At 38.1% G+C, this 23,619-nt stretch overlaps 1 protein-coding gene across 1 annotated transcript in view; it reads left to right on the top strand.

Moving 5' to 3' along the window:
* CBLB (Cbl proto-oncogene B) overlaps positions 1 to 23,619 on the top strand; it is a gene marked incomplete at both ends in the record, with an annotated part of 129,078 nt that overhangs the window by 57,996 nt on the left and 47,463 nt on the right. The window contains 3 exons of the mRNA XM_084264335.1: positions 7,401 to 7,547; positions 17,896 to 18,052; positions 21,986 to 22,107. Coding sequence (XP_084120461.1) covers positions 7,401 to 7,547; positions 17,896 to 18,052; positions 21,986 to 22,107 — 426 coding nt within the window. The remainder of the gene's footprint in view (positions 1 to 7,400; positions 7,548 to 17,895; positions 18,053 to 21,985; positions 22,108 to 23,619) is intronic.

Here is a 23,619-nt window from a genome sequence, read left to right as displayed (position 1 = left end):
GAAAATTCCCTTTTGGCTAGATCCTGAGGAATGTTGGAACAGCTTGTTGACTTAAGTTCTCGTTGACTTGCATACAGTGGGAATCATGTGTGACACAGCAGGTAATAAGCACATTTGCAGGTTATGGCACACTTTTAAATAATCTAAAAAAAAAAAAAAACAACCCAGCAGTTTTGATTCTTCTCTGCACTCCTAATGTATAAAAGTCTATGCTAAGTTTTTTTACCTTGCATACCTGAATACTAGTGAGAAAAGAGATTAAATAGCTTTGGGAGTACCTCGAGACACTCATCTGTGCTGGATAAGTGGCCTTTGGACAGGACTGGAAGTAGTGAAATATCCAAGATGTGGTCTGTAAAGCTCAGCTGACAGGAGCTGTTCTCACTTGCTGCTGTATGGAGTGTTTGTTTAGCAACAAAACAAACATAATCCTTGGATAGACATTTGTTTCAGCATTGTTGGTAGGTGCAGTGGCATGAGAGCTCAGAAATGAAAGATCACACAGGGTGGTGAATAGAGAGACGCAGATTGCTCTTAGACTTGGAGAAGCCCTGACCATCCATCTTCCTTTCTCTGCATAAACAGGGCAGCAAATACCTCCTGTAGAAGCAGTGACAGCTGTTAAGCAGTTTTGAAAGGGGGAATGAAATTTTGAATTCTTCAGGCATTGCTGCCTTCCATTTTGATGCTTCTCTGGTCTTTAAAATATGAGCATGACAGGAACCAGACTGCTGGTGGAAGTTTGTGTATCAGTAATGAGGAAAATTCAAGGTGACATTATGATCAACTTTCTTTGCTTTCTCAAATAATCTTGCCCAAGTCTTATCCAAAGTCTGCCATTTTTTCCTTTGGGTATCCATGATGAATAACACAGCTGCACTGGGCTTGCACGGTACTCATTGTAAGTCTCAAAGATGCTGACAGAGAGACTCAAGGAAGGGTGCTCATGGTAAGCTCAGCTTCTTCAGGATTCAGGGAGAAAAGTAGTAGTTTCCTCCAGTGAGCTTTTTACAATTTTATGCTTGTTTTTCATGTTTAAGAATTTAATTAGGAAGAACTTAATTATTGGCTGAACTGCACCATGTTTAAGGCAGGGTTTTTTTCTTTTCTTTTTTTTTTCTTTTCTTTTTGTTTTGTTTTGTTTTTTCCTGGCTTACAGATGAGGAGTACCAAAGCACAGCAAAATGAAGTTCTTTGTCTGTGTTCCTTCCATGAGTCAGTGGCACAAGTAGGAAACGGAGCTCATGCTTATTCTTAGTTCTAGGAAAATTTCATCCCAAGAATAGGCCCATATACTTTGGTCCACGAGTAATATCCTGTCCTTATATAGCTTTGGAAAATAATTATTGCACAGATTCTGAGTTAAGCTGATTGCCAAATATGATGGTAGACAGTTTTTTTTTCTCCTCAGGCATGTTGACAGGAACCTTTGGTTTCCTTTACTTCCTCTTGAAGTGATAAGGAGAGCTCCATTGTTAAGGCCTGTCTGACTGTATTCTACACCTGTAGTTTTCTAAACCAGCAGCACTGGGACTGGGTGTTTTTCTTTGTTTGGTGTTGTCCCCCCATGTTTACTCTCTGTCAGAGGGGGTTCTGGAAGAGGAAGGGGGAAAAATGAGTCAGGGTTATACTGGATTATCAAGACTGAACTGCTAGCAGCATGTTTCATTTTTAGTTGTGTTCCTGTGGAGATCTTCAGAAATTCACTTGTCTCTTTAGAAATGCTTTATTTTTTTGTGATTTGTGCTAAACTGGGTGCATTCCTGCATGTTGCTTGTCAGTATTTAGTGGCAGAAGTATAATCTGTCAGAGGCTTTATGGGCAGCTATGACTTTTCTCATGGTGGGAAAATACAATCAGGAAATAAATTGGAAAGGGCTTTTTTCACAGAATGAAAGCCTGACCTCTCGGAGAGCAGAGTAGAAGAGCTCAGAACATAGGGCTCCACTTTCCTCTTCTGTACCTGAATCACAAGACTGTATTACTTCCCTTTGAATTAGTAATGTGTGTTTTGTAGGGGTGATCCCTGTGTTTTACTGCAACTTGAGCATATGGATCAGAAATCTGTAACTAATTACATGCAATGAACTCTCTGCTGCTTTAGATTTTGAAGCTTTAATATGGGTGAGGGGGGTGGATTTTTAAAAGTTAAAATAAACATTTTACCTTATGAAGGTGTTTAAAACTTCCCTTTATCTTGATTCATAAGCAGTTTACAATTTGCAGTTCTGCCAGCTAGCAAAGCTGTCTTTTGGTACAAGCTTTTCTAAATAAGAATTGTAGAGGAATTATCTGTTATTTAATAATAGTCTGGTACACTTTTGTGTCAGATCTATCTGGAAAACATCCTTAGCTAAACAGGTTTTATTCTGTCTCTGAAGACTCTCTTTCTGTGCCAGGGTCGGAGCCTGGAAAGTTTGTGTTGTTTATTACAGAAGGTTGTTTAGCAAAATGTATCTATATGGATGCAAAAAGATTAAATGCTTACTAGTTGCAACAAAGAAGAAAACCCAGCAGTAACCTAATTTTTGAAATGACATAACTGTGAAGATAGGCAGTCTAGCTTCTCTTCTGTACTATGTTTTTTTCTAGAAATATGTGTAGTTGTAAAATAAAAATAATTGTTTTTCATGGGAGATAGTAAAATGCAAGTATGAAAGTAGAAATGCTATACACATACAGGATGTAAGCAGGTGTATGGAATTTCAAATTGTTGCATGAGTTATAAGTACATATTACTAAAATGACTTTGTCTTCATTATTGTCTCTGAAATCCAGTAATTATGAAGGATCGAGGCACAGATGTAACGCTTTGGTTTTGTATATTTACGTATATTCTGATTCTGCCAAGCATATTTGTTTGGAGCTCTTGGAGTATTTTATTCCCTTAATCCGCATAGGCAGGCGGTAAAGGCAGGACGCAGATGTTCCTCCCACCTCATCAATCAGACCAGTGGCAGAAAGGAAGTGACACTGCCTAATTCCCTGTCCAGTTCTGTTTGCTAGATCATATTGCCTTCCAAAAAGGAAAATTAGCTTTCATACAGTGATTGCAAAGTTGACACAGCCAAAACTTATCTGTGTTGCTGCATGCCAGTTGTGCTGGACTTTCCTGTTCAATAGATCCAGGAGGGATGGACTTGTTCAGACCTTCCGCTCCTAGCTGATGCTTATGGCTGGGATGTTGTAGTATTTCCATTATTAAGCCCTATTGTCAAATCATGTATGGGTATTTAAAAAGTCCTTCAGGTATGAAATCTTGGCAGTATTGTCTAGCCTGGCCTCCTCCATGGAGTTGATGAGAAAATTGATTCAGAACGTGGTAATTTACTGAAAAATGAACAAACTCACAATTTTTGCTTTCAGGCTTTAGTGTCTGTACTTTAGAAAACTTGCTGTTAAGGTATAACTCCAAAAGACAGTTTAATTTTAAAATCAAGAAAACCCATCTTCCTTTTGATTAATGAAAAGATGCTTTCTGGTTCAGTAGACCTTTACAAATTTATGCTAAAGGAAGGTTGATTTTTTTTTTTAAACTTTTACATCTCTGGCATCCTGGGGTCAGTTTAAACCTTGTCAAGTTCTTCAGTAGGTCTGTTACCTGCAAGCATGTCTGGCAACAAATAGACTGAAAAACTGCTACTTCAGAACTCAAGTTCCATGAGGGCTTTGAAGTGTATGTCATCAGTTTGCTTCGCAAAAGCTAAGCATGAGTCATAGGAAAAATATCAAGAAATAGGTGTTGAGTAGGTTGCAGATAATATGGGAGAGACCCCAACTATGCATTACATAAAATGCAGTAGCATCCTTTACTGTTATGGTATTCTTCAGTCTTACCACAGAAGCTATTATGTTGTGAAGAATGATCATCTCCGTTCCATTTGGGTGTAAGAAGGCAGTGTTCTTTCATTTTGATGTCTTAAAGATAAGGTTTTTCCTTACAGAAATAAAGGAGATGTGTGCTCTGTATGAGGCATAACACATCCCATCTCAGACCTGCTCCAGTTTGCCAGTGGAAGCATATTTATTTAGTTCTAAACTCTGAAGGCTGGCTGTTGAGGCATTAAAACCATTGTTTCTCTGTCATTTGGACAGCACTTGAAGTGTAGCTCCACTATGATCTCTTAAGATATCTCTCCCTGATAGTGTATAGTGAGTCAAAGGGTCTCTCCACAGTGTCTCTCTGGCTCAGCTCTTCTGTGACACTGGACTGACACTGGACTGATGCTTGTAGTGACAGTTGTCCCACTGTCACTACAAGCATCTTAACTGTGACCAGAAGAAAAGCTGCGCTACAGTCAGAGATGCAGACTTCTTGTGGGAACGAGACCTAAAGCAAGTGGATCAAATTGACCAGTTCTTTGGTTTCTGTTAGGATTATTCATGAAAATACCAAAAGTGACGGCTTTAGCTGTTGTTTTTTCAAATAAATAGGATCGAAATACTTTGTCTTATGCTTAGGGTTGGGAAATAAGACAGAAGTTTTTTTACACTGTTCCAACTTTGAGGGGTTGGGGGTAGGGGCAGGGCAGTGGGGAGAGAAAAAGGAGTCACTAATTTAGAAAATGGAGCCACACAGACTGCTAAGGGGATGAAGTGCATTGTGTGCTTCTTGAGATGCCCTGGGAAAGCCATCCACAGGACAGGAGAGGTGCATGTGCTAAAATGGATAGATGTCAGAAGCATGAGAAGGGGGAAGCAGTGACCCATCCTGATGGCATCATCTCTGCATTTTGTGTAATTCTTAAACCATTCCTGAAGTGATTGATTCATTCTTTCATTTATTCTGTCTCAAGTTTTTGAGATCTGGTATCATGTGAGGATATAAGCACGAGTGGTGCAATATGTGCTGTACAATTCAAAAGCAAAAATATATAAGTGAAAAGCTATGACATGACTTACCATAATTATTTGATAGCAAAGAAGAACTTGCAATAATCATCTGGTACTGCAGGAATCAAAATTAGGGGGGAAATACAGCTGCAGTATGTGTAAATGGTGAAGAACTTGCCATTTTCTGCTGTGCATACACGCTGATGGAAGTTCCGGCACAGATAATGTTTCAGTTGGTTTCAAGTTTCAGCTCTGCAGTCAGATAACAAGTAGGCATCTTAGTTTGATATCAAAACATTTTTTTTCCTGCTTATACAAACACAAAAATAATTTTTGTTTTAAACAACTCGTATGAGGAAACAAAAGTGTATTGATGCAGTTAGTGACTGATGCTGTTCACAGAAGGAAGGAGAAGGCTTTGTCATTCAGATAAACCATTTGGATGCATGTCTCTTCTGTGTATTTGCTGTGCAGCTCCTGCCAATTGTTGGTTCTGGCACATACTGTGCAGCTATACCTAGTCAGCAATGCATGTGCATGGATGTGTGCAGGCAGACACACTCCCCTCCGGGCAGGGAAGCGCCCTAGATGGCACCTGTGCATGACTCCATCTTCACAGGGCTCAAGCCTCACAAATCTAAGAAGATTTGTAATAGCTCATGAGGGAAACTTATACCTGAGAAGTACCCACGCAGCCCGGTACGTTGCTGGTGTAGACCCGTACATGGTGCACTAGGAAAGGAAAAGCTCTTATCAAACTTGCACCGAACCATGTTCCCCATCTGCCCTGAGATATGAAGCCTTCTTGCTTCATCTTGGGTCTAGGGTAGGCTGAGGAAGCCACATTAAAATAACTGCTGCTCGCTGTCTGCATCAGGCTTGAGTTCTGAGGAGTAAAATAATAAAGAACACGTGTGTGTGATTAAAGTACAAAGGAAATAGGAAGGGGGAGAGCAAGGAACAAATCCAGAAAATAAGGAACAGTTGGGCACCATAATTACAGACATCTGATTACACTGGAGGAATTAAAGGACTCCGAAAGAATTAGCCTGTCAAATATTCTGAATCATGAGGGGAGGGAAGAAAGTATTCATCAGGGGATTTTTTGTTTATCTATTTGTCTTAAATTACTTTTGTTTTCAAAATAACTGTCTTTATCATAGTTCTCCTGGTAACAAAAACTATAGTAAAATCTGCAACGCAGCTTCCACAGGAACTTCTATTAGAAGCTGTTTGCAAATTTAGTTGAAATGATTACCACTTCAGTATTACATTGAGTATTCTTTCAGGAAGTTTTCAGGAAATCTTTTCTACCTTTTTTTTTTTTTTTGAGATTTTAAGCATGAAAATTTTTAATATTGTGAAAGCTCTTTAGTGTGCATATGTAAAAATCCATCCATTGAATCTTCATCTTTTAATGTAACTAGGGAGTTATGAATAGGTTTGAATTTATTTAAAATACTGTCTATAAGCAGTTACAAATTACATGATTGATAAGCATTTAATTATGTTTTTCATTACATTGTTTGAGGCACTATGAAGTAGTACCTGAGGTCGTGAAAGGTGAATGAACTCAACACAGGACATTTCTAATTCATTAAAGTACTTCATTGAAATACATTAGAATGCAAATTCTTCATCAGAAAGTGCCTGGTCTCCTGTGTGGTCTTTATTTCATATATCAGATGGGAAAATGCCCCTTTTTTACTGCCAGGCTGATCTAAGGAATTTCTAGAAGGCAGCTTTCATAAAGATTGCTTTACCCTTCTCTCCGTACCATCTCCCTTAGATTTTCCCATACAAAAGGATTATTTGCATTTAATGTTATCTGTTCTTGGCACTGTGCTAAAAGGGATTTCTGTGCGAAATAATTTTTGATTAACTGATTTAAGCCTGGAAAGATTATGGAAGTGAAGTGACAGCAAAGAAGCTTGATTTGGTTTCTAACATGCCACTGAAAACTGAAAGCAAGCTTTAATTAAAAGAGAATGTGTGTATAAAGGAGAGTAGGAACTGGCTGTGGTAAGGGAAAGCTAGAAAGAATAAAAAGAATAAAATTATCATAGGAAAAAAGAGTAAACCTAGTCCTGTCCAGTGTTTATATTTCTAGAAACCTGGGCTGAAATAGGTTTGACATCACACATAATTTTTGAGAGTTTTGGTATGTAGGGTGTTTGGGGTTTTTTACTGTGTATTAGTTGTCCAATTAGTATAAATTTCTGCTTCTGTGACGATTAAATTAACTAGAAATGCACAAGCTTAATCTTTTTGGGGATCAGAACGCTATCTGGAATATGCAGTTGAGAGTTCAGATCTGTTCTGTTGCCAAACAGATTATTTTATATTCATGGAGACTTACAGTAAATACATCCTCAGAAGTGCATGGGAACACAAATGACTGATTTGTATTTCTTTGATGTGTTTCCTGTTGAAAGCTCAGTGTTTTTCTTGTGTCACACAGTGATTATTAGACAAATATGTAGGATATATGAGATACTGAAAGATTGATTCAATTTAATAAATTTTAAATATTTGACTTGATTATTTTTTTTCTATTGTATCTGCAGGAGAAACCTAACAAAGCTGTCCCTCATCTTCAGCCACATGCTAGCAGAAATCAAGGCTATTTTTCCAAATGGCCAATTCCAGGGTGATAACTTTCGTATCACCAAAGCCGATGCTGCAGATTTCTGGAGAAAATTCTTTGGAGATAAGTAAGTAACTCACATTTTGCAAAATCCATAATGCTTTCTAATCATAAGCATGAAAAGGAATGATATTTTAAAAAATTGGAAATGGGGGGGCATTTTAAAGGTAATTTCTTTTCCAAGTCTTTTAAATTGGCTGAAATTCATTATTAACTTTTTTTTCTTTTATAATATTGTAATTTGCTCAAAGGGTGAATGAAAACGAACGGGCAATTCTGTAAAGGGCACTTGCATTCAATCATAGGGTTGACTAGATTGCATGAAGTTTATCGGTTCCATTCTAGCGTGCGGGTAGTGCATTATTTTCATAATGTGCATAGCAAATCACCTCCCTTCATCTTACACATACATATTATACAAATTATAACTCTAAAGCATGAATTGGGAACTGGACGTTGTTTTTATCCCTTATCATCAAAATGTTTTTTTCTACAACTCTACGGCGTATGAAGTAGTCATAAGGGACTACTGTTAAGTTCTGTTGCAGGAAGAGAATAACTTGGAGATATGTCAGAAAGGTTGAACAAAAGCAGTTCTGGGAGAAATTGTATTCAAGAATGGGTTATAAAATGATTACTAAATGTCACTTATAGATAGAAGGCTAAATCTTCATAGCAAAAACAATAGTGAAAATTTAAAAGTAGGCAGTTGTGGGTGTGAGGTCTTGTTTCTGGCAAACAATTTTGTTTGATACAGATATAGTTAAATAGGAGATGCATAGCTTCATCGCTTTGTCACATGGGATGCTTTTTACCATATAACGGAGCGGTCATTTTGGTCATCAGGTATGAGATTTTGCTCAGTGTAGAGCATAGCAAATCACCAGACAATTCCTGCAGCAATCTGTTACATTTTTTGAGCAAAAGCAGCAATTTGTTCATTCTATGTTGTCCTGGTTTCAGCTGGTACAGGGTTTGTTTTCTTTCTAGTGGCTCATACAGTGCTGTGGTTTGGATTTTTTATCATGTTGATAACACTGATGTTTAGTTGTTGGTGAGATGCGTTTACGATTAAGTCAAGGACTTCTCAGCTTCCTTGACTTCTCAGCCCTGCCAGTGAGGAGGCATGAGCCTTCAGCTGGGAGGGGACATAGCCAGGACAGCTGGCCCAGACTGGCCAGAGGGATATTCCATACCAAATGACATCATGCTAAGTATATAAGCTGGGGGGAGATAGCCAGGAAGGATCACAGCTCGAGAACTAGATGAGCATCAGTCAGTAGGCAGTAAGGAATTGTGTATCACTTTTTTTGTATGTTCTATTATTGTTGTTAGATTTTTTTGTATGTGGTGGTGGTGGTGTCCTTTTCTGATCTGATTTTCTCTCAACCCACAAATTTTTTTATTCTCTCTCCCATTCCACTGGCAGGAGGGACTGAGCAAATGGCTGTGTGGCTGTTTTAGCTACCTGCCAGCTTAAATCACAACATTCATTTAGAACACCAGCAGAGTTAAGTTGGCACTTACGCAAATTAACTTCTTGCAGTGTGAATTTGCAATAGTTTCACTTCCTTTATTTGCTAGTATAAACACACCTACTGCTGGCTTCCAGCTTTTTGGTTTCATATAGTGTTATCTGGTAACATCAGTCTTCTAAAAAACTTCCTCCCCATGCACATAATGCTAGAGTGTGATCAAGTCATTGAATCAACCTTCTTTTTGTTAGAGGAAAGAAATCTGACCATGTTTTTGTTGTTACCCATTTCAATATGAAAATGATATTCAAAATACCACAGAAGTTCAGATAAAGTTATCTGAAGGATTAATTGACATGAAGTGTAGGGGGTCTCTATCAGATGAGGCTTTTTTAAAAAGTCAGTTATAAAAAAGAAAAACAGGAGCTTTGAAAAAAATTAGTTGTCATCTCTGGTCAGTATTTCCATTTTCCTCCCATTTGTGTAGCAGCCCTAAGAAATTAAATCCCCTTGCAGTCCTTCTCTTCTGTTGGGCTCTGTCCTTGAATGACCTTTACCAGCTGTCTTGATTACAAATTGCATTTCTGTCACTGCAGTTTACAGATCTCATCTTCTGCAAGCCACTGTTTCTATCATTTCATCTTAACCAGTTTCATCAGCTTCCCTGTTTTGTATTTGTCCACTAACTTGTACTTTCTGTGTGATGTTCAAGTGCTTCCCTTCAAGTTTCCTTGTTACATTGCTGCCAGTTTCCCTGGGGAGATGCCACAGTAGGTAGGTGTTTGAGATGTCCGGACGTAGGATACTGTAACATATTCGTAATTTTTTGTCAGAACAAGGTTGGTAAGAGGAATTTTTCAGCTGGAACAGTTTGCCTGAACAATTTGGATCTAATCTTGTCTTTCTCTCTGTTTATGCTTGACTCTTCTTTTTCCTGACTCATCCCCAGAGTGCTTCTCCCTAATCCTTTTCAGGGCCACAGAGCTCTTGCCATGCTTTCTTCTTATGGCGTGGGTTTCTTTCCTGCTTATCTAAATTTCTTCATAAAATGCAACTTCAAATATGAATTCTGACCTCCTCCCCTCTGGGTGAGCTTTCATAGGGTGGCTTGCTTTCGTGGTGGCTGGAGTTTTTTTGTTGTTAAAGCATCTAGGCACCAAAAGTGCTTAGGAATCAAGGCGAGTTCCAGTTAATTTTACATATGTAACCCTGGTCAGGATGTTTTTTTCAGTTCTCTCTTGTCAGCTGCTTTGCTTTCAGACGAGGTAAATAACGACTCCTGTTAGCGTTCTTAGCTCTTCCCGAATAAATTGAAGCTGGTTTAGTCACCTGTCTTCTAAGAAGCGAACTGTTGATCTGTTCTTGGCAGGCTTGCCATTATCTCAGGTTTAGTTAATTGTGCTTAAGTAACTGTAGAGCATGTTGCAGCATGTATGTCAAACGGATGAGAAGAAGGTTTGTTTGCCATTACACTTAATCTGTTCGTTAAACAAAATGCCCGAAGCGCTTTAACCGTGAATTGTTTTCTAATCCCATTTAGAAATACATGGTGGGTATGCCTGTGAGCCACAGCTTTTACAGTGGGCCTGTTATGACAAATTAGTTTGCAAATATGTTAGTATCACTTCCCTAGAAGTAGAGCCTACGTAAAGATTTCGGGTGTTGCAAGCAACTGATAAAACCTGTGTCTAACCTGACCACCTAAAAGTAGCCTGCTGGGAGTATCTGAAACCACCAACTCTGGTTAGGCATGCAGAGCAAATGAATGCATAGGGAGGACTGATAAGTCAAGGTGGGAGATAATGAGGTTTTTATTCTCCGGGTAGACGAAAGAACTGAACGGTAGCGGTATGACGAAGAAATGGAAGGGTTGATTTTTCTACAAGGACAAAATAGAATGCATATCCAAAATAGGGGGTGGGTGAGGAGGTCAGCAGAGTCCAAACAGAAGGCCCAGGGTGGAATTTGTGTATTGGCTTTGTTAAGGCATCTGACAGAGAAAAGCTATCGGGGAGATGAGGGAATAGAGAGAATTTTGGATTTGCTTTGTGAAAACAAAAATCAGGAACAGAGTAAGAACTTTCCCAACTGAGGCTGGAGCTGCGTGGCATAGTCACGGGCTATGAAGAAAGCCTTTTGAAGAAACTAAAGGAGATGTCTGAAGAAGAACTAAGGAATGAAATGGCACAAGCTTTACACCCCGGTCAAGGTTATGATCCTCAGTTAAGATCTATGCCAAAAAAGAGCTTGATGGTGTCAAAAGAAAGAAAACAGTGAAATTGAGAAGATGTGATTTTTGGATTTGTAGCGATTACTAGAATACAGTTACTGGAGCAAGGGGTTTTAGTGGAGCGAATCTTCACCCATGGTTTACCATTATCGTTGCACTGAAGCAGATGATAGTTAAATGTACAGCTAAACAGTGATGTTAAATGGAACTGTGAAATTGTAAGGCATGTAATCAGCAGTTACATTTGTTTACAGATACTTTAGTAACCCCCAGTGGGTTGTAAATATGCATATAAAACATAATCTGATAGCTTCTTCATTATCCGCATTTTATCACTGTATAGTGCTTGATGTTAATTTCCCTCGGTTCCTCACTCGTTTTAATAGCTCCTTACAGCTTTTGCTGGTTTTCTGTTCTGGGCAAGGCTGTGTAAAATACCGCTGGGAGTGATCATGAACTGAGAAAGGAGAGTGGGCGAGATGACCTAACAGATCCTTCCAGCCTCCAAATTTGAAAGCTACGGTGAAGTCATGCAGGGCTTTGTAACTATTGAAATTTGTGATTTGTGGCTATCTTCATGTTGCGGAATGAATCAGCAAGCAAAATGTCAATGTTCTTAGATTTTCAATTCCTCACAGTTCTGCCATTTATTTTAACATTTATGGTTTTACTCTTCATTGTGAAACCTTAAAAAATTGAAAGCATTTCTGTTATTGTTGTCAGATAAATTGATTTGTCCCCACCTTTTAGTTTCTGAGGAAATGGAAATTCTTTCACTGCCAGGGTCAAACACGCTACTATTTCAAAGTCTTGATGCTTTTTTTTTTCCCCCAGCTGAGGCTTAAAATACATTTATTTTTCATTGGAATTTAGGAGAAAAAGTGGCTATTGATTTCTCAGTAGCAGTTAAACAGGGTATTTCATATTGATACTCAAAATTTAGAGTAGTTGTGGTTCTGCTGTGGTCAGTGCTTTTTGGCTCAGGATAGAGCAGACGGAGCCTCTGTGGCTTGGGTTCAGAGGAGAAGCAGTAAAACGGGCAGACCACAATGCATAACTACTTCAAAACATTTAGCTGTCAGAAAGCAAGACCTCAGATAAGCTAGGTTTTAGCACCTTGTCAGTCCCCTTAATTTATTACTGGTTTGCCTGTTCTTGCTGCTGATAGTTCCCAAGAGCCCTACTGTTGGCTAAACATTGTAAAAATACAGATTGAAGACAGTCCTGGCCCAGAGATCTTCAAGTCTGAGTGTGAACTGAAGTGTAAAGAGAAGCCAAAAGACAGAGAGATGAAAGAGGAAGAGGCAGCGATCCGAGTGCAGTGCGGTAGCCTTCATCACCCAGGACAGGTGTTTTGGCAACAGGAACTTTTAAAGAGAGGGAAGTAAACAGGCAGTGGGGTTTTAGAGAATGATTCCCTCTGATAAGCAGCATGGGAAATAGATTTATTGGTACCATTGTTTAAAACTTGAGCTAAGGGCAGAAGGTACCATTCCTTCCCTAGGAGCTAGTGAGATGTAAATCTTGGTAGGGCTTTTTTTTCATATGAATGTGAGATAAACAGGTTTGAACAAGAAGATAGGCAATACTGTAATCAAGAGCTAGTCAGTGGAACATGTCAAGATATAATGGAAATATAGAAAAGGACAGTGGGCTTCACAGCTATTCTGGATGGCTGAGAATAAGCTAAAATTGCATGCACAAAAGGATAGAGAAAAGAAAGTTAGGATAGTTGGCACACAGGACTGTGAGACAGGAGATTCTCATCGGATAGGCAGGAGATGCAGTACTTTATGTATAAAAGGACATGAAGAAGCACGGGTGTGTTTAGGATTTGTGATTAGAGATCAGAGTTAGAAATACATGGATAAATGTATCCCTTCAGGGACTCTTCAGGAAATGCCGACGTCCTGCGTCCCTTAGGGAAGTACTAACTTGCTGTCTCTCCAGCAGTGTCCAGCTATGTGGCTTTGGAAGTGGATATTTTTGGTGTAGCATGTTTCCCCATTTCATAAGGCTCACTTTCTCTCTTTAACCTTCTGGTTTCTCTTGTTAAATTCATCTCTGTTTGCTCTGCATGATGTCACTATTTAACGATTGTACTGGCACGATAACGGCAGAATTCCTTTTTTCCCTTAGGGCTGAACTTCTCAAGCCTCTGTGTGTCAATTGTTTGCTCTGCAGTTCAGAAGCAACGAAAACATGTGGCCTCTCACTTAAAACTGAAGCAGCAGTCATAAGAAAATGCTCTCTTTGGTGATGATAAGCTAAACCCCACATTGCTCACTCACTGCAGACTTGCAAAGAATGTTGTTTCTTTCTGGGTCACTGTTTGCTTGAATATTTTCGAGTTTTCTGGGGACACTAATGGCCCTTTCGTGTCATTCTTTCTGGCAACATTTGAGAGCATCTCTTCCATGCAAAAAAGTTCACTTCAAGTTACACAGGTACAAGTTTACCTTCCTAGGCGTACCTGTGGTCTGCTGTGGTTCAGATGGGACCAGTGTCACTTAACATTCCAGAATAGCTGCATCTCTACTTAAGTGCCGTACTCTGCATGCTCAGAAAATATTTGCTTCCTCTCCATGTTTATTTCAATGCCTTTTTGCTTTTGCAAAACATTTGGGTAGTTTCAGAAAATTCTGTGTAGCCAGGATCAGGGCAGGAGGGAAGAGACGACCTAAATTCCTTTGTAAATTGCTTTAAAATTACATGCTGGATGCTAATCCTTTTCCTCTAGGCATATGGAAGTTGTGCGGGTGATGTTTAAAACACACCGTATGTGCCAATAATTGTAAAATAGATACAAAAGTCTTCTTAAAAAGCTTATACTTTTATCAGAACATTTTGGAATTCATCGTTGTTCTTCAAATGCACTTACTAATTTTAGTGTTGCAGAAGAAAGGGGGAGAAGTAGTGTCATTTTGAGAGGCTTGGGGGAGAAATGGCTTATTTTAGGGTTTTTGACAGGACTCTTAAATAAGAAGACAACCCCAAGGTAACTGACAAGACACAAGATAGTTTTGTTGATTTAGGAGAGAAGATGTGGGCAGAAAGCTTATTGCAGAAAAAAGTATTCAGGGTCATTTGTTTTATTGTGTGTTTTCTTTCCTTAAATTGGTATGGGCTTCTGCTCTCTCTCTTGATGAGGCAAGGCAATGCAAAGACACTGGATGAATAATTTCTTAAAAGTTTGGCAAAGATTAGGTTTTCCTTGTAAAATGTTCTCCTTAACCTTTGTCTGCTGTACAAGGCCTGCATTTTGAACTTCCTTCATATTTTTGTTTCCTTCTAAAGTTACCTTTCTGAAGATATTAATTGCACTTTGTAATAAAGCAACACATGTAGCACAATGACAGTATATACATGTAATCTAGTCAGATACTTTTGTATTACTTCAGTATTCTTGTCTTTTTTTCCCCCAAAAAATTATATTATAAAAAGGGAAGCATGTGGGAAGCACAGTCACTGTGTAGTTACCATCTGCTCACATGAGATACTGCCCAGAACATTGTTTCAGCAGGAGTCATACACGCTCTGCAGCCAGGGATAGCCTAAGTAGCCTCCAGTACCTGGAGTGCTGAGACACCGCGCTCCTGTAACTGAATTCTGGAGAGAACTCATGTTACCAGGATGTCAGATCACATCCTTCTGATGAGCTGTATCAGAGCCGACTAACTCCTCTCCTCCGAGGCAAGTGTCCGCAGGTCAGGCTGATAGCACAAGGCATGTGCAGAATACCTGCCAGCCTTTAGTGCAGGGTATCATTAGAGCCTGATGAAACAAATAGTGCATCACTGAAATTATTTATAGGAGAAACCTTCTGTGGTTCAGGAGCTGAATGCTGCAGGCAGTATTTAATTGCAAACAGGATCCTATTTTTTCTTTCTATAAAGTCAATACTTTTTTTCTGTTTAAAATACATCTAGAGATTTAAATAACAATCTAAGCATGCTATTAACTAGGACAGTCCCAGTCTCAACCTTGGTTTGATTGGTCCTGTTCCCCCTTCCCACTACCCCTACCACCTTCCCAGTTAAAATAACTGTAGATTTGAATAGTGAAAAGGTGCCTTCAAAGGCTATATATCCCCTAAAATACAAGAATGCAAAAGCAGTGAAATGTTAATTCAAACAGAAACTCAACTTGCCTGGCTTCTATGAAAACCTCTCACCCCATCGTCGTTGTGGGAAGCATTCTGCATGACCTCCTCCCAGGTCTCTGGCAGAGGAGGGTGTTTCTCAGCCTGCCTGAAAGGTCACCAGATGTGTATAGAAACTGGAGAAACACACTGGGGGAGTAATGATCCCTGGCTGGTGCTGTTTCAAAGTATTTAGGAAGGATAGCTGCGTAAAAGTAGCTGCTCAGAACTAGGAGTTAATGTGTTTCAACAACAAAATCTCACTTTTATTTAAGAAAGAGTATAAAAGACCTGTTTCACAAAGCTGCAGAAAAAAGTGCTGAATTTAGTAAGTCTTAACTTGAGGCCACCGCTTCTTCAGACACTTGTTCTTGGAGAAGTCCCACAAAATAACTATGTGTTATTTCATTAGCTCATCGCTTATTGCCCAACATCTGGTTTTTCTTTTAGCCAAAGTACTAGCCAGCAGAGCTCTAAAACATATTCTCGCGAAGACTTTTGTTTGTTTTCTCTGGTGGTGGGGGGGCTTTGGAGGTGCAGGGTGTTAGAGAATAGATGGTGAAAGATCCTACTTAATAGTTGCAGCTAATGAACGTGTTTTCATAAAACTCAGGCACGGAAAAGCAGTTCTGTAAGATGTTGTATGGCTACAATCATTCATGAGAGATGCTCTGTTGGTTTTTATTTAAGGGTTACTGTCTTAATCCTTTAAAAGAAACCCAAAACAAGAGAATAAACAGAAGCCCCAAACACCCCCCTACTCCTCACCACCTCCTCTCCCCTCCAAAAAAACAAACCCCAGAGAAACCCAAAAAACTTTCCTAACCCCGTTTCAACATGATCCTAGAGCTGTAACCATTTAAGGTGGTTTACAAAGAGAATCAGAAAACATTTCAGAGCCACAGTTACAGGAACTAAATAAGCAGTAGGCACTTGAACCTAAGGCAACTTTAACACCACAAAAGCACTGACGTTTTCCTACTTTGTTCTCTGAACTTAGCTCAATGTTTCATTCTGTCTTTACCATAATCAAAATTTGATGTGCATTCTTTCTTAAATGGCATCTGATGTGGTATCTCTCTTCAGCTCTTTGTGGTTTCCTGTTTTTCATACACAGATGAAAGTATCTGCTGAGATCTATTAAACTTCACATTTTATCATTTACGACTTTCTTAATATAGTCCTTCAAGTAGCAAGGAGATTTCTTTGCACTTAGAAATGTAGCGAATGCTTGATGCGGTAGAAATACAGGAGTGTGTCTTTAGTGTTGTACTTCAAATTAATACTTATTTTAATTTAGGTTAACTCCTAATAAATATTGTGCAGAACCAACTTAATACAGTTAGTCTGTTGTTCTTTTTCCTTCTTTTTTTCACAGTACTGTACTAACAAGTAATATACATTTCCATTAAAGAAAATAGAACAACTGGAAGAGAATGTTTTATTTCTGTTAAAAATAAGGCAATGTGAACTAATAAAAATTGCCAAGAAGTATCAATGAGTTTGAGACTCGTGTGTTCTCATTTTAATGGTAACAATATAGTACTGTGAATGTGTGAGATCTTGTTAAGTCCTGAAACTAGTTGTGTATTGGTTAATAGTTATATGTTGGTTATATTTTGTTTTATTAATTATTTTTTTTAAATATCATCATCATCTGCTTTCAACATGAGGCAGAGCTTTTTTAAAGAGAAGGTGTTACAGCTCTGAAAAATGTAGATGACGTGAAAAGAACTGCTGTTACTGAACGATTTTTCATAGTTTTGAAAGTGATAAAAAAAGCACTTTCAAATGATCAGCCTCATATCAGATTCCAAACACAAGCATTTGTTTGGCAAAATAACTGATCTACATTATCTCCACCTATGCAAGTACAAACTGAATCTGGCAGGACACTTCCGTGTTTTAGGAGAAATTTAATTTCCTTCTATTCTGATTTCCCACCTTTTCTAATGTTCACTACTGTCTGAAAATACTCCCCATCCTCCAAGAATGTGTGAAGGTGAAGATGTGCGATGATGTGCCTTCTGATATTCATGTAACTGTCATGGGCTATGACAGGCCACGGACCAGTATCGGTGGTATCTGGATGATTGCGATCACATTACTTGACCAGTGTTTATGAGCTTTAGCTATTAAAAAAAAGTCATCACAGTAAATACTAACTTGATGCTTATCATTCTGAGAAGAGAAGTTATGAAGAGAGGAGTTCTTTACAAAGCACGGAGCTGGTCCTTTACATTGTCTTTGAGAAGGTGTGAGGTTGGTTGCTACACCTGCTTGGTAGGGTATTTCATTTTCTACAGTGTTCTTTTTGTCGTCCTCCCTTACTGTTGTAAAATAAATGACACTTTTTTGATCGTGTTCAAAGGAAGGTAAACTCATCTTTCATTTGGACAGATGGATTTCAGAGAAGTTGAATTTTTTTGGGGTGTGTAGAGAAAGCAGATTAATGTTACACTTCTTTAAAAGTCCAGTTCTGATATCTAAATAAGGTATCAAATATTAAATATGTGCTTTAATTAAATTTATTAAAATGTATTTATTTAATTTTCCACCCTTCTCACAGAACTATAGTGCCATGGAAAGTGTTCAGGCAGTGCCTTCATGAAGTTCATCAGATAAGCTCTGGTTTGGAAGCGATGGCTCTCAAATCTACTATTGACTTGACCTGCAATGACTATATTTCAATTTTTGAATTTGATATCTTCACTAGATTATTTCAGGTAAGATTTGAAAATTTTAGATACCTGTATGAATCTGAGAAGCTTAGTGCCCTGAGGCAGGTACCTATAGGTCAAGGCAGTGGATTTTTTTTTTTTTTAATAACTGAAACACTAGAATCCAGAAATAAATTGTGTGTTATTTTTAGTTCTTCACAGATGTTTGGGGCATCAAAACCTACATCTGAAAAACTGAAAACATCCAGCAGCACCTGCATAATTTCTGCATGTATTTATTTTGATTACAGTATCTTCATGTTTGCTGCTTATTTTTCACTATTCTTAAATGTATTCCTAGAAATGTAGACCTTCAAGCATTTATCTAAGCTTTACTCATGTTTTTTTTGTACTTTTCTATTGAGATATATATATATACTTATGTGAAGGGTTTCTACAAACACATAAGGAAAGCTGAATATAACTTTTAGGTTAAAGGTAGGCCTAACTCTTTGCTTTATGGACAAATTTTTGCCATTAATGCTGTGCTACTTACTCAGAGTAAAGGACTGCCTTTGTGAACAGCATTAATTGTACTACTGCTATAGGTAATATCTGAAACAAGCTTGGATGTACGTTAATTTTGTGTCCACTCTACACAACATATTTGAAGTATTTTAGTCAATATAGAAGGCCATGCTGGTTTGTATCCATATGAGGTGTATCAGTTCTGAGTTGGTCACTTCAGATATTTTTTTTGTTTATAGGAATATTTGAGGTATACAGCCATTTATTTATCATTTACTTTCTTTACCCTGTACAGCGATAAAGATGTTCGCAGCCTTGAGTTGTGCCAGGAGTGGTTTAGGTTTGATATTAGGAAAAAATTCTTCGCTGAAAAGGGTTATCAAGCACTTAGGGACGTGAGACGCGATTTAGTCATGGACTTGGCAGTGTCAGGTTAATGGTTGGACTCAATCTTAAAGGTCTTTTTCAACCTGAGTGATTCTGTGATTATTCTTTAGCCTGTGGGAGATACGTTCAAAATGCCAATTTTAATGTCAAAGCCTGGGCTGTATGTTTGTCTTCCATATTATTCTGTGACAATCTCCTTTGAGCTTTCATGTTTTTTCTGTTATGGGAAAGGGTGCTATTATGAAGTTGATAGTAAGGTTTGGCAGGAGATGATTAATAGTTTATAGAGTTTTGGTTTTTATCATCTCTTCTCCAATTTGAGTCAAACCTCTTCAAAGTTATGGTGTACGTAATCTCTCTGTTTAATTTCACCATAAACATTGGTCACTTACTAAACACACACATGGGTTATGGAGATTTGAACAAAACTTTTGGAGTTCTCTTTGATGAAATAAAAAATAGTATAGATCACTACTTTATGCTTCTTTAACAAAACCCCCCTAAACTTTGCCTTTTATGTGGAGTTTGATATGACCAGGCATTTCTGTCTGAATATCACTGCCTTGGGATCAGTTTCTACTCTGTCAAAGTTTCTCCCTTTTATTCAGCGTTTGGCAAACCCAGTGTTCAGGTTAGGAATTAAGCCCAAATCTTGTTATCGGACTGGATGCAAAATGTCTGAGGCCCACTGACTGCCACACACATGACTATGACACCCCTTTATTTAAGGTTCACTCTGTAGAATGTTTTGTCCAAAACGCTCTGTTTACAATTAACAGGGTTTGGGTTTGTCTTTGTTTTAATCCATACATCAGATGTAAAAATAAAAGCAATTCAGTGATCTGAGAAGCAGCAGTTTGTTCTGACCCTGTGTGGGAACTCCAGGACAGAACCCTCGAATGAGAGTTACACTATTTGTTCTGTAGGCCAACAGATGGCTGTTTGCATTGGTTTCATTGCAAGACCACCACCAGTTTGATTCATGACCGTGGCTTCTGCTAGAAAAAGGGAATCAGCGTCACTGATATGTGCAAAGCAGGAAGACTGGTTAGATTAAATTTAGCAAAGCAGCAGAGAGAGAATTTTTGCCAAACTGATTACCAACTGGTGCGATAGCTGCATAACTCTTGATGTGAACTTGCACTGTAACCTCTCCCAGAGGTTACATTTTACTCCTCTAGTTTTTAAACAGCTTCTGTAACTATATATGCATACACCCACGGAGAGAAAACCCCAGTTGTTTAAGTAATCCAAATACTGTTTTGCCAACTGTGGGTTGTGTTACAGAAAAGCTACTTTTATAACCATGCTTATTCACAGAGGAAAGTAAGGCTACTTTTTCTGAAGATCTTGTAAAAGTGAAGTTGCTCCCCCTGCCTCCCCGCTGTATGCGTGCACCACTGAAGTGCTGCCTCTGACCAGAGATAAGCTTAGCCCAGCAGACTTTGCAGATGCTTTGAAGGAAAGGAGCTTTGGTCTGTCTCTTAATGCGTTCAGTTATATTTGACCTTTTATGCAAAAACGTTTCTATAGATGGGAAAGTGTTTCCCATTTTACGTTTCTGCTTTTGCCATCTCTGTGTGTGCAAGGTGAGGCAAGAGTTCTTGCCCTTTTCCTCGTACTGTCACATCATTTTCTAGGTAGAGCAGTTGCGTGATACCTTGAAGAGAGTCCCAGGCTTTGAAGAAGATACTGTCAGCTGCCAACTTAGAAGCTTGTTGATTGTGATTAACCAAGTAATTTGCACGCTACTTGATTTTGTTTTGTAATGCACTGGAGCAAGCCTTAATGTTACCAGGAGCCAACAAAACATTGAAGTACCGAGTCTTTGATCATCATTTTTCATTTATATGCAAGTGCTTGAGTAATACACAGGAGAAAGAACATGGTGTCTTTGTGAAGGAAGGAAGTGTCCATTTTGGTGTGGTCAAAGGGGAAGAGTCAGCTCCCTCTTTTCTGTAGTTAGAGCAACTACAATTGTTCTGGTGATGAAGCCTCCTGCCATCCGCCATTGGTGGCGGTGCGGTGTTGCATCTGGGATTGCCATTTTGTTTTCTCCTTTCATGCAGATTTGAACATTTGAGGTTTCTTATGGCCTCTGTACTGTTCTATTTCATGTGTCTGATTTGAAGAGGTGTTAATTTTAAAAGAAAACAGGTGTTCATCCGTGTTTAAGTAGTGGTTAGGGTTTGCCTGGGAAATGTGTCACAATCTCAAGCAGACTGGTTAGAACACTGTGCTCACGTGTGTGTCACAGGCATTTCAGCTTTACCTTACTAGCCTTTAGTCCTTTTAAAGGGAATTTGCAGGGCACATATGAACACGAACCTCTCCTAAAAAAAAAACCAACCACAAAACAAAACCTGGAAACCACTTGGAGGCAGGTTTTTGTCTCTCCAAATGCTGGCAATGAACACTTAATATAATTATATTTAATCCACTACTTGAAAATCATCCTTGGTTTCTTCAAAGAAGAATTGTAGAAGAGCATTCTTCAAAGTGCTAGCATGTCAGCCCTGTTTCACTGAGTTTTCTGAAGCATTTGCTAATCAGGTCAGAAAAGACTGTGGTGGAGCGCTGTCAGTATTTGTTTTGTTCTCTGACATTAATACCATTATGGTAACTGAAGAAATCAACCAGTAGAGAATAAGAAAAGGAATGACAGCTCAAATTAGTAGCTTTATTAGGCTTCCGTTTGTTAGTGTTACTTATCATCTATGAAAGTGCCTCAGGACCTCTCAAGAGTAGGCTTAATTGTGTTTTTATTAAACCATCACATACTCTCTAGTTTCTAACTAAACATGATGTTTAATATTTTATGTAGCTACAAATAGGATAGCCCTTAAATGCAGGGGTCTTCAAAATCTTTATCTAAAAATTTTCACTTCGTTCTTGGGATAATTCTTTTGAAGGTACCCTTGTAGCAAAGCTGGGTACACTCCTTTGTGTACTATTTAGACCTTAACCAAAACTGTGTATTTGTCAGACGAACCACTGTAGGTCTCTGACAAATTGACTTGAGTTTTATTAGAAATGTTTACCTACCTGGCTGCATCTGTTTAACTGCTTGTCTTGTCTTTTTAGCCGTGGGGTTCAATCTTAAGGAATTGGAACTTCTTAGCAGTGACGCATCCTGGATATATGGCATTCCTGACGTATGATGAAGTGAAAGCAAGGTTGCAAAAATACAGCAATAAGCCTGGGAGGTGAGAGTTTTTGCTGATTGTTGCTTTCCAAATAAACTTGCTGTCTCAGAAGCTGCATAATTGTTCTAGGTTATTGCATAACACTGATGCTCACTGCAGTATTGAAGGTGCAATTTTTTTTTGGGGGGTGGTGGTGGTAGCATTAAAGCAGAGAAGTAAGGAATTTTCTTATATACTTGTGACTCTATTTCTATCAAAATATATATTCTGAAAAACAGTTTAATACTGAAGCTCAAAACTCTGCATTCAAAAAATGCTGATCTTTTAAAACATAAGAAGTTTGTAATCATGATCTGGTTTTTATGCCATAATTTTTTTCTCCAGTGCTGTGAAGCAAAAAAATACTTTACTTGCACACAAAAGTATAAATAAATGCAAATAAACATAAGAAAAAAATTAAATTACATTGCTTTTCCTTTCTTCTTGTACATTAGGTAAAGCCACCAATTCATTTTTGAAAAGCGTATTTGAAAATATAAATTGATTTTCAAAATTTGTATTGATTGTTTTAATAGTTAAGTAAAAATTATCTTAACATCTTTCATGGTAGCACACTTAAATTATTGATTTAATCAGTGTTGATGTGGTCCTTGTACGTTCATGTTGTTTTGAGATTTTTTTTTTTATTTGCCAGTAATGATTCTGTATCACAAAATTAATGTCAGATTAAATATCATGTGTAGAATTTTTAAGTAATTTCCGTGTGGTGCTATACATACTGATTTATCCAAACTGAAGTTTTGCCATTTATGCCACCTCTGCTGTCCTATTTTTTTCTTCATTCAGTTTGGAGAAATAAAAATCTGTTAAAGAATTTAATCCTATTTTAGTTAACCTCATTATTTTGCTAGTTTTACCTTTCAGTTTTGAAGCCTTTTCCCCTAATGTCTAGTTCTCTAACTTTGTTGCAGGATCAGATGTATACACAGTTGATAGTGTGTCATTTTGAATATTGTTAAGAGATGTCTAGCAACAGTTATACCTGTGTTGTGTATGTGGTTTATTTTGATTTTTAGCAAACAATATACTGTATTTTGTTAAGTTACCTGACTGGTCAAGTGCATATATACATACAGGCATCTTGCGGTTCCAGTAGATTAGTTTTGTTTTTTAGCTTGGTAGTCATAAATACTACTAAGCAAGTCAGGTAACTGGGTTGATTTTGAGAGTGATTGTCCTACTTAGCATTTTCTTGGGTTTTGATTTTGATTCTGTGATTATGAAGGAGAAGTAATAGAAAAAATTATTGTTATAAAAAATTATTATTATGAAGGAGAAGTAATACAAAATTATCCAAAGTGGCCTTCGTGTTCCTTGTACGTAGAGAGTTTGTTTTAAGATAACTATTGCATATCAGAAAACAAATTTCTAAATTGCTTAGATGAAATGCTGGGTCGTGAAAGGGGAGATATGAAGTGAAATTGCTTCTTTAATCTATCTAAAACATCCTGGAAATTACAAGATACTGTTCAAATGAGTAGTTGCTACTTAATGCAGTGTTGGTCCTATTGA

The sequence above is a fragment of the Gallinula chloropus genome (genome assembly GCF_964237585.1).
Source record: "Gallinula chloropus genome assembly, chromosome: 1".
Lineage (NCBI taxonomy): Eukaryota > Metazoa > Chordata > Aves > Gruiformes > Rallidae > Gallinula > Gallinula chloropus.
The sequence above is the reverse complement of the archived record's forward strand: the minus strand, read 5'-3'. Positions and strand labels throughout refer to the sequence as shown.